Source organism: Bufo bufo, chromosome 2 (genome assembly GCF_905171765.1).
Source record: "Bufo bufo chromosome 2, aBufBuf1.1, whole genome shotgun sequence".
NCBI lineage: Eukaryota > Metazoa > Chordata > Amphibia > Anura > Bufonidae > Bufo > Bufo bufo.
In genome coordinates this window covers 296,052,947-296,065,508 of record NC_053390.1, presented here as the reverse complement: position 1 = coordinate 296,065,508, position 12,562 = coordinate 296,052,947, and the positions used below count along the sequence as shown (strand labels likewise).

The 12,562-nt window shown below is 42.5% G+C and overlaps 1 protein-coding gene across 4 annotated transcripts in view; it reads left to right on the top strand.

Annotated features, from left to right (window-relative positions):
* Window positions 1-12,562, top strand: part of SLC12A6 (solute carrier family 12 member 6) — an 80,048-nt gene that overhangs the window by 24,395 nt on the left and 43,091 nt on the right. For all 4 annotated transcript variants that reach the window (XM_040416769.1, XM_040416771.1, XM_040416770.1 and 1 more), the window contains 8 exons: window positions 136-258; window positions 347-493; window positions 623-677; window positions 3,058-3,188; window positions 6,386-6,627; window positions 7,961-8,175; window positions 8,265-8,423; window positions 10,775-10,873. In XM_040416769.1, the coding sequence (XP_040272703.1) occupies window positions 136-258; window positions 347-493; window positions 623-677; window positions 3,058-3,188; window positions 6,386-6,627; window positions 7,961-8,175; window positions 8,265-8,423; window positions 10,775-10,873 (1,171 nt within the window). The remainder of the gene's footprint in view (window positions 1-135; window positions 259-346; window positions 494-622; window positions 678-3,057; window positions 3,189-6,385; window positions 6,628-7,960; window positions 8,176-8,264; window positions 8,424-10,774; window positions 10,874-12,562) is intronic.

Below are 12,562 nucleotides of genomic sequence, written 5' to 3'. Positions count from 1 at the left end.
ATTGTTAAGTGAGCTGCTGGAAGAGATTGCAGCTTCCATGAACACTTGTTTCTCCCCTGCGTTTGTGTGTACATATAAATATCATGCTCTTGTTGACTATAATCTTTCCTATTCTTTATTCCCTGTGTTGTGCAGGAGGAAATGGACACACGGCCAAAGGTTTCCTCTCTGCTTAATCGCTTGGCCAATTACACCAACCTCCCTCAGGGCGCTAGAGAACATGAAGAAGAGAGTGAGGGGAAAAAAAAGCAAACCAAGGTGAAGAGATGACAACTATGAAAGTATTCATCAGAGTATGAGAAATGGCACCTTGATATATCCTTTTTTTTTTTTTTTATACCTATAGGCTCCTCGCATGGGCACGATAATGGGTGTTTACCTGCCTTGTCTGCAAAACATATTTGGAGTCATCCTATTTCTCCGTCTACCTTGGGTGGTAGGGACTGCTGGCATCCTACATTCCTTTTGCATTGTGTTTGCCTGCTGCTGTTGTGTAAGTATTACAGAACAGGGGTAACCGCTATCAGTTAGGAGTCAGGTATTACAGAACAGGGGGAACACTTATCCGTTAGGAGTCATGTATTTCAGTCTATGTAACATCACTTATCTGTTCTTCTCTCAGACAATGCTTACAGCAATATCTATGAGTGCAATCGCAACAAATGGAGTAGTACCAGGTAAAGTCTTTAATTCATATCTGTAATCTCATCCTGCTATCTTCTTCCTGCTTCATACATACATTACCTAAATGATATACACTTTCTTTCATAATCCATAGTATATTATAATAGCTTATGACTACATCATGGTTTATGTATTTTCCCTGTGGCAAGTTGGAATCACTGTATCAAGCCAGTTTCATTCTATATTTTATCATTAAAGGCTATGTACACTTTCGGAGGCCAATTTCTTTGGTATTTTACTCATTTTGGGCTAGAAATTATTTTTTCAATTGATCTGTATTAAAAATATTGAGCCTTTCTGTCACAAAGGGTTAACTGTTTGTCTAACTGTGTGAATAGTACTTTTAACTTTCACTTTGTGCTGTCATCTAATAACTCTATTTCTAATTTGCTAAGAGGTCAAACACTTATTTTTTTTTTTAATGTCAGAGAGCAGAGATAAGGAGCCTGTCATATTAGCTGACTGACGGAGTACAGAGAATATTCAGATCCCTCTATTTAGAGCATCTCAGCCCTGTGCAAAGAAAAGGGTTCCATATTTGTAATAAAGACCAATTTAAAAAATGATTTTAGCTCAAATTGAGTACGATGCAATAATAAAAAAAAATTGCCCCCAAAGGTGTACATAGCCTTTAACCCCTTAGGGACTTAGGACATACCGGTACGCCATGTTTGCCGAGTCCTTAAGGACCCAGGACGTACCGGTACGTCCTAATTTTAAAAAACGACATTGCGGCGTGGCGGGGGTTAATCGGAACAGGATGTCACAACGCCGGGGTCACCGCAAACCCCCCCCCCCCCCCCGCATCGGCGATCACCGCAAACCGCAGGTAAATTCAGACCTGCGGTTTTACCTTATCTGGCGGGCGGCGGTGCCATCGGGTCCCCATGGGGCTGTAGGGGGGACCCGATGCCATGGAAGGTGACGAGCCTGTGAGATCCAGCCCCCTGGATCTCACAGGCAGGAAGCTGTATGAGTAATACACACTGTATTACTCATGCAGCCAATGCATTCCAATACAGAAGTATTGGAATGCATTGTAAAGGGGATTAGACCCCCAAAAGTTCAAGTCCCAAAGTGGGACAAAAAAATAAGTGAAAACAAAAGTTAAAAAAAAAAAGTTTTCCCCCCAAAAAATTAAAAGTTTCAAGTAAAACTTCATTTTCCCCAAATAGAGTTAAAAAGAATTGGTAAAAAATAGGGGGGGGGGAAAGAATAAAGTATACATATATCGCCGTGTCCGTATCGACCGGCTCTATTAACATTTAACATTAACTCCTCAGATGAACCCCGTAAAAAATAAAAAATAAAAACTCTGCTAAATAAACCATTTTTTGTCACCTTACATCACAAAAAGTACAACAGCAAGCGATCAAAAAGGCGTTTGCCCACCAAAATAGTACCAATCTAACCTTCACCTCATCGCGCAAAAAATGAGCCCCTACCTGAGACAATCGCCCAAAAAAATAAAAAAAACTATGGCTCAGAATATGGAGACACTAAAACATCTTTTTTTTTTTTTAAAAAAAAGCTGTTATTGTGTAAAACTTGCATAAATAAAAAAAAAGTATACATATTAGGTATCGCCGCATCCGTATCGACCGGCTCTATAAAAATATCACATTACCTAACCCCTCAGATGAACACCATAAAAAAATAAAAAACTGTGCTAAATAAACCATTTTTTGTCACCTTACATCACAAAAAGTGTGATAGCAAGCGATCAAAAAGTCATACGCACCCCAAAATAGTGCCAATAAAACCGTCATCTCATTCCGCAAAAATAATACCCTACCCAAGGTAATCGGCCCAAAACTGAAAAAATTATGGCTCTCAGACTATGGAAACACTAAAACATGATTTTTTTTTGCTTCAAAAATGAAATCATTGTTTAAAACTTACATAAATAAAAAAAAAAAAGTATACATATTAGGTATCGCAGCGTCCGTGACAACCTGCTCTATAAAAATATCACATGATCTAACCTGTCAGACGAATGTTGTAAAACTGTGCCAAAACAGCTATTTCTTGTTACCTTGCCTCACAAAAAGTGTAATATAGAGCAACCAAAAATCATATGTACCCTAAACTAGTACCAACAATACTGCCACCCTATCCCGTAGTTTCTAAAATGGGGTCACTTTTTTGGAGTTTCTACTCTAGGGGTGCATCAGTGGGCTTCAAATGGAACATGGTGTCAAAAAACAGTCCAGCAAAACCTGCCTTCCAAAAACCGTATGGCATTCCTTTCCTTCTGCGCCCTGCCGTGTGCCTGTACAGCGGCACAATTCCTTAAGGTGAAATAGGGCTGATTTTGCCCCATGGTCCAGACGTGTGCTTTCTTATATATGTTTTCTTTTCTTTGTTTTTCAGCTGGTGGCTCATACTTTATGATTTCCCGGGCTCTTGGTCCTGAGTTTGGTGGAGCTGTTGGTCTCTGCTTCTATTTAGGTACAACTTTTGCTACAGCCATGTATATACTTGGAGCCATAGAGATATTCCTGGTAAGTGAACATGCCATATTTATTTCAGTCTATCTGTATTAAAAACTGTCAAAAGTTTTTGTTCAACAGGGTTAAGTTTCAGTTTGCAGAATGTAGCGTTCATCTCTTAACTTTTAACTACTCATAAACACTCTAGTCTTTATAGCTAAACTGTTATTAAACTGATAAGAATATGGCTTAAATTGGTGTTTAGAACCTGTCAGGCGTTCAGAGATAAGGGCTATACACTGAGCCATCAGAGTAGAAACTTGGCGGGTCAGTGTGAAACTGAGAGCAAGATACTCTGCAGGTAGTCTGAAACTTGAAGAGGTTGTCAAGCCAAAGGGATTGGCTTTGTTATCTCCGGCAGTCTCACAGACGTGAATGGAGTGGTGGCCTTGCTTTCTATGGGACTTCTGAAAATAGCATACTGCATTCGCCAGGATATATGTGGAAAAAAAATTGAGGTCCCAGAGGTATCTGACACTTTCGAAGATGAGACGACCTCTTTAGGCTACTTTAACACTTGCGCTTTCCCTTTCCGCTATTGAGATCCGTCATAGGATCTCAATAGCGGGGGGGGGGGGAAAGCTTCCATTTTGTCCCAATTCATTGTCAATGGGGACAAAACTGAACTGAATGAAACTAAATGCACCAGAATGCAGTCCGTTCAGTTTGGTTGCGTCCCCATCGCGGACAGAATAACGCTGCAGGCAGAGTTTTTCTGTCCGCGATGTGGTGTGGCGCAAGCCTGATCCGTCATGACCCACAATGCAAGTCATTGGGGATGGATCCGTTTAACTCTGACACAATAGAAAACGGATCTGTCCCCCACCACTTTTAATGGTGTTCATGACGGATCCGTCATTGCTATGTTAAAGATAATACAACCAGATCCATTTATAATGGATGCAGATGGTTGTATTATCAGTAACGGAGGCGTTTTTGCTGATCCATGATGGATCCAGCAAAAACGCTGGTGTGAAAGTAGCCTTAACCTTGTAGAACAAAAACTGTTGACATTTTTCCTAAAGACCAAATGAAAAAATGATGTTTAGCCCCAAATGTGTAAAATGCAATCATAAAAAAATGCCCAAAGGTGTTCATAGTCTTTACGTTACAGCATTAGAAGACAAGTATTGATTTCAGATACTGTTATCTGATGCTTTTGTGTTCTCTACTGGCTCGACTGCCTAGGCAGTAAACTTGCAGGGTGCCTATTTTCTTTTTGTATTTGTATTCTTAGAAATCTCTAAAAAAGTGTGTATATATATATTCAGAAATCTTTAGGCTTAATTCACACATACTCTTGCGTTCTTTTTGCTAGTGAGTTTTTGCAGTGGTTTATAGCTGCATTTTTTATTGTAATACTTTAAATGTGAACCTTAATCCACTTGATCGCGGAGCCCGGCTTCTCTTCTGTCTCCTTCTTTGCTGATTGCAGGAAAAGGACCTGTGGTGACGTCACTCCGGTCATCACATGGTCCATCACATGATCCATCACCATGGTAAAAGATTATGTGATGGATCATGTGATGACTGGAGTGACGTCACCACAGGTCCTGTTCCTACAATCAGCAAAGAAGGAGACAGAAGGAGACAGAAGGAGATGCCGGGCTCCGCGATCAAGTGGACTAAGGTGAGTTTAATTATTATTATTTTTTTAACCCCTCCAGCCCTATTTTACTATGCATTCTGTATTCAGAATGCTATTATTTTCCCTTATAACCATGTTATAAGGGAAAATAATAATGATCGGGTCTCCATCCCGATCGTCTCCTAGCAACCGTGCGTGAAAATCGCACCGCATCCGCACTTGCTTGCTGATGCTTGCGATTTTCACGCAGCCCCATTCACTTCTATGGGGCCTGCGTTGCGTGGAAAACGCACAATATAGAGCATGCTGCGATTTTCACGCAACGCATAAGTGATGCGTGAAAATCACAGCTCATGTGCACAGCCCCATAGAAATGAATGGGTCCAGATTCAGTGCGGGTGCAATGCGTTCACCTCCCGCATTGCACCCGCGCGGAATACTCGCCCGTGTGAACTCAGCCTAATGAGAAAAGTGTCAGGAAAACCGGCATACCTAGGGCATGCTGCATTTCGAAATAAATGATTAAAAAAACTCCCCAAATGGAATGCAAAAAAGCCTGGAAAAAAAACACTTCGTATTTTATTTCATAATGCGCTATACTATTGACAGACACCTTGATTCCAGCACTAGGTCACTCCCTTTTTATCTTGCCATACTTTTTCATAAAAGCACTAGTTATCTGCTCCAGCAGGTGATAAGTGTAGAGCACTTGGTATTCATGAGCTGCTGGTTCTCACCCACCCTGATTGACTTTGTTTTCTCTATGCATATGATCGGGAGAAAGCTGACAGGAGTGAGTGACATGAGTCAGTGGCAGGAGGGTAAGGCCTCTTTCAGACGAGCGAGTGTCACGCTCCAGACTTTCAGCGCAGCTCCCGTCCTGACCTCCCAGCACTGATGGTGTCGCATAGTATCATATTGATTTATGATGCTATGTAACCCTTAGAGGTCTGGAATGTACTTGATAATGCTGACCTAATGCTGTCAGTGTTATATAATACATTCCAAAACTGTAAGGGTTACATAGCATCATAAATCAATATAATGCTATGCGACCCCCGGCAGTGCTGGGAGGTCAGGACGGGAGCTGCTGCATACTCTCACTGCGAGTCCACAGTGACACTCTCTCGTTTGAAACCAGCCTAAGGAACTTGCTGCTCATGAGTATCAGGAACTCTACACTCCTGTTGCAACAGATAGAAAGTGATTTTATGAAAAGTACCCCGAGTATCGTCACTACTTGATGCAGGGTAAAGTAGGAAAACCTTTACTGTGCTATATATATATTTATCAAGAAATTTGTGCATGGACTAAAGACCAAAAATACAACCATGTGAATGTTCCATGCGTTACTAGATATAGTGTATGAGAAGATATATCTGTGGTCTGCTCCTGTTCCTGTGGGGTTGATCGTATTATATATTGGATAATCTATAGAGATAAATATAAGATTATTGCAGGTGGTAATCAGAAATGGGGAAGTAGACTAATCTTTTCCAGCATGGGCATATATCTGCTTACACGGTCTGGTACTATGTAAATCTTTCACATTTACCATTGTTGGCTTGATATCATTTCATTTACTACTCGTGCCTCTGACCATCCTTGTTTTTCTGCACAGGTGTACATTGCTCCACGGGCTGTCATTTTTGAAAGTGAAGGAGTGGTAGAGAACTCGGCTGCTATGCTCAATAACATGCGGGTCTATGGCACTGGATTTCTCCTTCTCATGTCTGTCATTGTTTTTGTGGGCGTCCGCTATGTGAACAAGCTGGCATCGCTGTTTCTGACCTGTGTCATACTGTCTATACTGGCAATCTATGCTGGGGCACTGAAATCTGCCTTTGCACCTCCTGAGTTCCCGTAAGTTTTAAGGGTAAAGACATATGAATTGTGTACTTCGGAATTATAGGATTCTAGAAAGAAAGGCGAGCATTGTGTGCATAGTCTAGGGCGAACACGTTGGCTGAGTTTCAGATGTTCATGACTGTATGTTCAGTCCCAGCATGACCTCAGGCTGACACTGATGTCCAAGACAAAGTTCAACTTAGCAACTGTCAAAATATCTTGAGTATACCGTAATACTGTGTGTAACAATACGTGCAGCTTCTATTGTGTGTATTTTTTTCCTCACCTTGACATCTCCTGAAAATACACATTTGAGTCCCATAATTATGACTACTTCCTACTTTTGACGTTGGCAGCGAGTAGCTCATGAAGGAAGTCACGTATGGTGAGCTGGCTTGGTGGGTCTGGACTGTGCACACATATCCCTCGTTGCTGTCATGGGTAAAGGGGCGATTTATCAGAGTTGCAAAAAGGGATGATTATGGTCTTTCAGGCCAAGGGTGGCAGTATTTCTGAAAATGTGCAGTTTGTGACCTATGGTGAACGTGTATTGTGTGTGGACAAATGGCACCATTGCGAATAAGAGACATGGAAACTGCAGAGCACCAGGTGTTATTGATGTGAGAGGTTAACATCGGCTACGAAGGTGTATCGGAATTGGACCTCAGATAATTGACAAAGATTGAGTCCTATTTTCTGCTTCATTGAATGGATAGACATTGGCTTGTCAGGCGAGAAACATCAGAGAACCAACACCCTGCAACCATTGCTGAACACAAGCTGTTGGTGGCAGCGTTATGGTCTGGGGAATGATTTCATGGCATTCTCTGGGCCCACTCATCCATGTGAAAGGCACTTTCAACTGATATTTGGGTATGAAATGAATCTATCCTTGCAAATCACGTACACCCATAGATGCTGATTGTCTTCCCTGGGGCGGATGGGATCTTCCAGCAAAACAGTGCGACATGTCACACAACTAGAAATGTCCTACATTGGTTGGAAGAGCATGACCAAGACTTTCAAGTACTACCCTGTGTTCAAGTCTGGGGAAATTGGGGGACCAATTAAGCATCTGTGGAACCACCTTGATCATCATTCTCTCTATAGATCCTTTCCCACGCACCCTCCAACAACTGTAAGATGCTCCTGTGACCACGTACCAGGACCTTATTGAGTCACTCCCAGACCGTGCTGCGCACGGCGGTTACTTTGGATATTAGCTGGTGGTCATAATAATGTCACTTGATTTGTATATACTGCAGCAATCCAGCGTTTTACCTTGTGTGCTCTTACTGTGGTGTTCTACGTATTTGTTAACAATTGCCTTTAACCTTTCACTTTTTAGTGTTTGCTTCCTTGGAAACCGAACTCTCTCTAGACTCGAGTTTAGCACGTGTGCCAAGATGGTTCAAACAGAGAACATAACATCTCCATCTGACCTGTGGGACCGTTTCTGTCACCCACCTGGGTTCTTGAATGCGACGTGTGATGAATATTTTGCCCACAATAATGTCACAGAAGTACAAGGAATTCCAGGCTTGAGCAGCAGCATTATTACTGGTACTCCATGATATATTTTTCTCTTTTTCTTCCTTTCTCTAGCCAATCACTGTAATATTACATGACTCCTTTCTGGTTTTTTTTCCCAGAAAACCTTTGGAGCAATTATTTGCAGAAAGGAGAGATTATAGAAAAGGGTTCTTTATCCTCATCAGATGCAGTGGGCTCTCCTTCCAGTAGTTATGTTCTGGCTGACATTACCACATCTTTTACCCTCCTTGTTGGCATCTTTTTTCCATCTGTTACAGGTATTGCCTGTATTTTTGTGTCATATGTAAAGGCTACCACAGAATAAGAAACCTCCGCTGCTTATGGGATAGCTCTTGGTAGTTTTCTTGACTCTCCCATACATGCGTGGGCTAAAAGTCTCTTCAGTAGCTTCATTGCTGTGTGTGATAACCTGAGAGTTCACTGTATACAACCACCAGCACTGTAAAACGTAATTTTCCCAGAAATATGTGTTTGGCAGGAACAATAATTATACAAAATGGTAGAGAATTAGGGCATGTTCTCTCCGTTGGAGGCTCCATTTGGGGCCTCCATCACAGAGTTAGGCTACTTTCACACTAGCAGCACGGACCTCCGGCAGGCTGTTCCGTTGGGTGAACAGCCTGTCGGATCCGTCCTGCCGCTAGTGACTGTTTGCCCCCGGACTGCCGCTCTGTCCCCATTGACTATAATGGGGGCGGAGTTCCAGCGGAGGCATGGCGACGCACGGCGAGAGGCTGCCGGAAAAAAATGTCGGACATGTCTTAGTTTTATTCTGGCAGCCTCTCGCCGTGCCTCCGCCCCTGCCCCCATTACAGTCAATGGGGACAGAGTGGCAGTCCGGGGGCACACGTTCACTAGCGGCAGGATGGATCCGACAGGCTGTTCAACCGACGGAACAGCCTGCCGGAGGTCCGTGCCGCTAGTGTGAAAGTAGCCTTAGAGAGAATAATGGCGAGAAAGTCCTGCATGCAGATTTTTTTTTCTCCCTGCTAAAAAAACAAACAAAAACAAAACATTCTCCCTAATGGACCCCATTATAGTCAATGGGATCTGTTCGCCTCTGTTTCTGTCAGTTATGTGCCAAATCCTGCACTTCCATCATTTTCAGCATTCTGCTCCTATAATGGAGTAGAACAATAGAAATAATAGTGCTGATGTAAACGTGTCCTTAAACAAAACCATACGAATGTGAGGCTAGCCTATTATGCAGTCTATGATGGACAGGTAGGATTATTCCCCAGAAGAACATGGCTTCACCCTCAGAAATAACAGCCGGACGTTCACATGATATTTACTCCTGACAGCAGAGGTGTCAGTGGCACTACACATTTCTACCTACAACCTGCTGCTTAGTTTGTAGGCGATACAGCTGTAGTAGTACAGTATAAGGGCTCATGAACACGAACGTGAAGTGAGTTTGCAAAAAGCAAACCGTGTGCTGTCCGCATTCGTATGTCTGTGCTGTGGCATCCACAAAAATATAGAACATGTCCTATTATTGTCCGCATTATGGACAAGGATAGGACTGTTCTATTATGGCCCGAATGTTACATTCCGCAAAATGCAGACCACACACGGGCGGTATCCGTGTTTTGGGGACCGCAAAACAGTCAACGGCCGTGTACATCAGCCCTGGGAAAGTATTATGACGCCATATAATGTGGTTTTATATATGTTATACTCCTAGACAGTCACTTTAGCATTTTCACTCAGGAAAGGTGAAGTTAAAGCCACTTTTACATGGCGGTGATGAGGCACATTTTTGTATTACACCCACAATGACTCGGTCTTCCATGGTTCATCTTAGATCACCAAAGAGCCTTATGGTCATCTAGCTGAACCATGGAAGGTCCAAGCATTGTGGCTGATTTACAGACACAATAATGCATCCATGTAATAGCAGACCAATACTGATCAGCATATGTCATTTACCTCACCTTGTTCATGTGGATTTTTGCAAGAAGAATTGGTATCTTCCAAAGAAGTGGACCTTCCATGTTAGATAGAATTTACATTCAGGTAGATGTCACTGCTATAAATCTAGTAAGTCCAGTAGGTCGGCACTGCAGGTACATATTTCGTGGTGCTCGCGTCCTAGGATTGGCATCCCACGAAACAACAGCAAGAAAGGACCGGCACTCACTATATAAGTTGTCTGCAAAAGGTTCTTGTTTATTGTCACATAGTCCTGTCTATGGACTATGTGACAATAAACAAGAACCTTTTGTAGACCACTTATAGTGAGTGCCGGTCCTTTCTTGCTACTGCTATAAATCTGTCATACACTTAATTGACCGACTGCGTCCTCCAGAGCCAGGACATCCTCCTGCTTCCTACAGCAGTCTATGCTCCTCTGCACAAAGCTCCTGCTCTGCGGTCTTAGCCTTTATGGAGAACAGGCATACGAAGTCTACACTCATGGCTGTAAGAAAGTCGGCCTATATGAAATGTCATGTCAGATCCTTCACAATGTTTAAAAACGATCCGTAAATGGTGTTCAGCAATCTTTCTTTTTAATGTTTAAAGTCAACAACTGCTGTCATCCAGATTTGGGACATCTACACGCAGCGGGCAACTATGCTTAACTCTAAACGTTGCTTTCTTGCAGGAATTATGGCAGGTTCTAATCGTTCTGGTGACCTGAGGGATGCCCAAAAGTCCATTCCAATCGGCACAATCCTTGCAATACTTACAACGTCTTTAGTTTGTATCCTGTACTGGTTGTTGACTTACATTTTCATGTGAGCTAGTCCTTTAGAATTAGCTTTTCAAGAAACAGAAGGTGTTCACGTGCTCTCATGTGACAGATGGTAGTGAAATAAGAGTGGCATATGGCATATTAGCACGAGGTATACCTACAATAATGATACAGACAGAAATGTTTAAAAATACCTAAACGTGATATGTATAGTACATTCTAACCCCCCTTCTCCGATAACAGTATTATATTAAGGAGATATATATATATACATACATATACGGATGTAGCAGGGTTAACACACATGCTTTATGAGACATGTTATCTAAACTAAATGCGTTAAGCCATTGCTTTTCAATGGCTTTTGTCTCAAGATAACGCGATGAGTTAGGGTCCATTCACACGTCTGCAGAATGGGTCCGCATCATTTTCAAGGAAAAATAAAACATGTCCTATTCTTGTCCACAATTGCGGACAAGAAAAGGCATTTTCTATGAGAGTGCCAGCGATGGGCGGTCCGCAAAATGCAAAACACATACGGACGTGTATATGCGCCCTTAAGAAATTTGAGTTAAGAGTGTGTGTGTTACCCCTGCTACATCTGTATAGTTGGTGCTAGCAGTGTCTGACCCTGGGTGTCCCGCTGGTCGAAATGATTCTGAGGGCCCACCCTCACATGCAGCATTGGTGAGGCACCATACTATTAGAAGGGAAGTGATCTGTGCATGATGCCTAACACTAGTACAGCAATGAGTATGAGGATCTAGTTGATCTCCATTCCAGTGTTACCAATGTGCCTGCCACTAGAGCTTAGTAAGAATCAAAACTTACTTCTTGCCCCATGTTCTTTAGGCCTCATGCACACGACCGTTGTGTGTTTCGCGGCCCGCAAATTGCGGATCCGCAAAACACGGATGGCGTCCGTGTGCATTCCATAATTTGCGGAAAGGCGCAGACAGCCATTAATATAACTGCCTATTCTTGTCCGCAAATAGGACAAGAATAGGACAGGTTATATTTTTTTTGTGGACCACGGAACGGAGCAACAGATGCGGAAAGCACACGGAGTGCTGTCCACATCTTTTGCGGCCCCATTGGAGTGAATGGGTCCGCATCCGAGCCGCCGGATGCGGACCAAAACAACGGTCGTGTGCATGAGGCCTTAGAAGGTAGTTTCTTGAAATGTTGCCATATTCTATCAGAAGGAGAAGGTTCACTTTGAGATTTATTGTATGAGGTCGACATTCGATGGGGAAAATCAAATGATCAGTTGCATCGGAAGCTACCACAGCGCCACCACAGCATTATGCATTTATGCAGCCGTCATATAGTACATGACAGTCTCTTTCCAACAAAGCTAAAACCAGCCCTGTACATCATATGGATCCAGAGATCTCATGTGTCATTATTCTGATTGTTCTGCTAGATTTTTATCAAGCTGACCGCTCAGAGGTCATGTCCTTTCTTTTGCAGCTCTCTCTCTATCACAGCTCAGGAGGTATATGAAGGATGGATCTGAGCATGTGCGCCCACCTCAGCAAGGTGGATAGAGAAATAAGAAAAAGAACAAACAGCAGGTGGCGCTATACAGATACATTTTATTAAATAACTCAATGACTAAACTACATTTTTAATTACATGCAATTACACAAGTATTCAGATCCAGGTGCTGGTTTGAAAACTGCAGAATATTTTTTC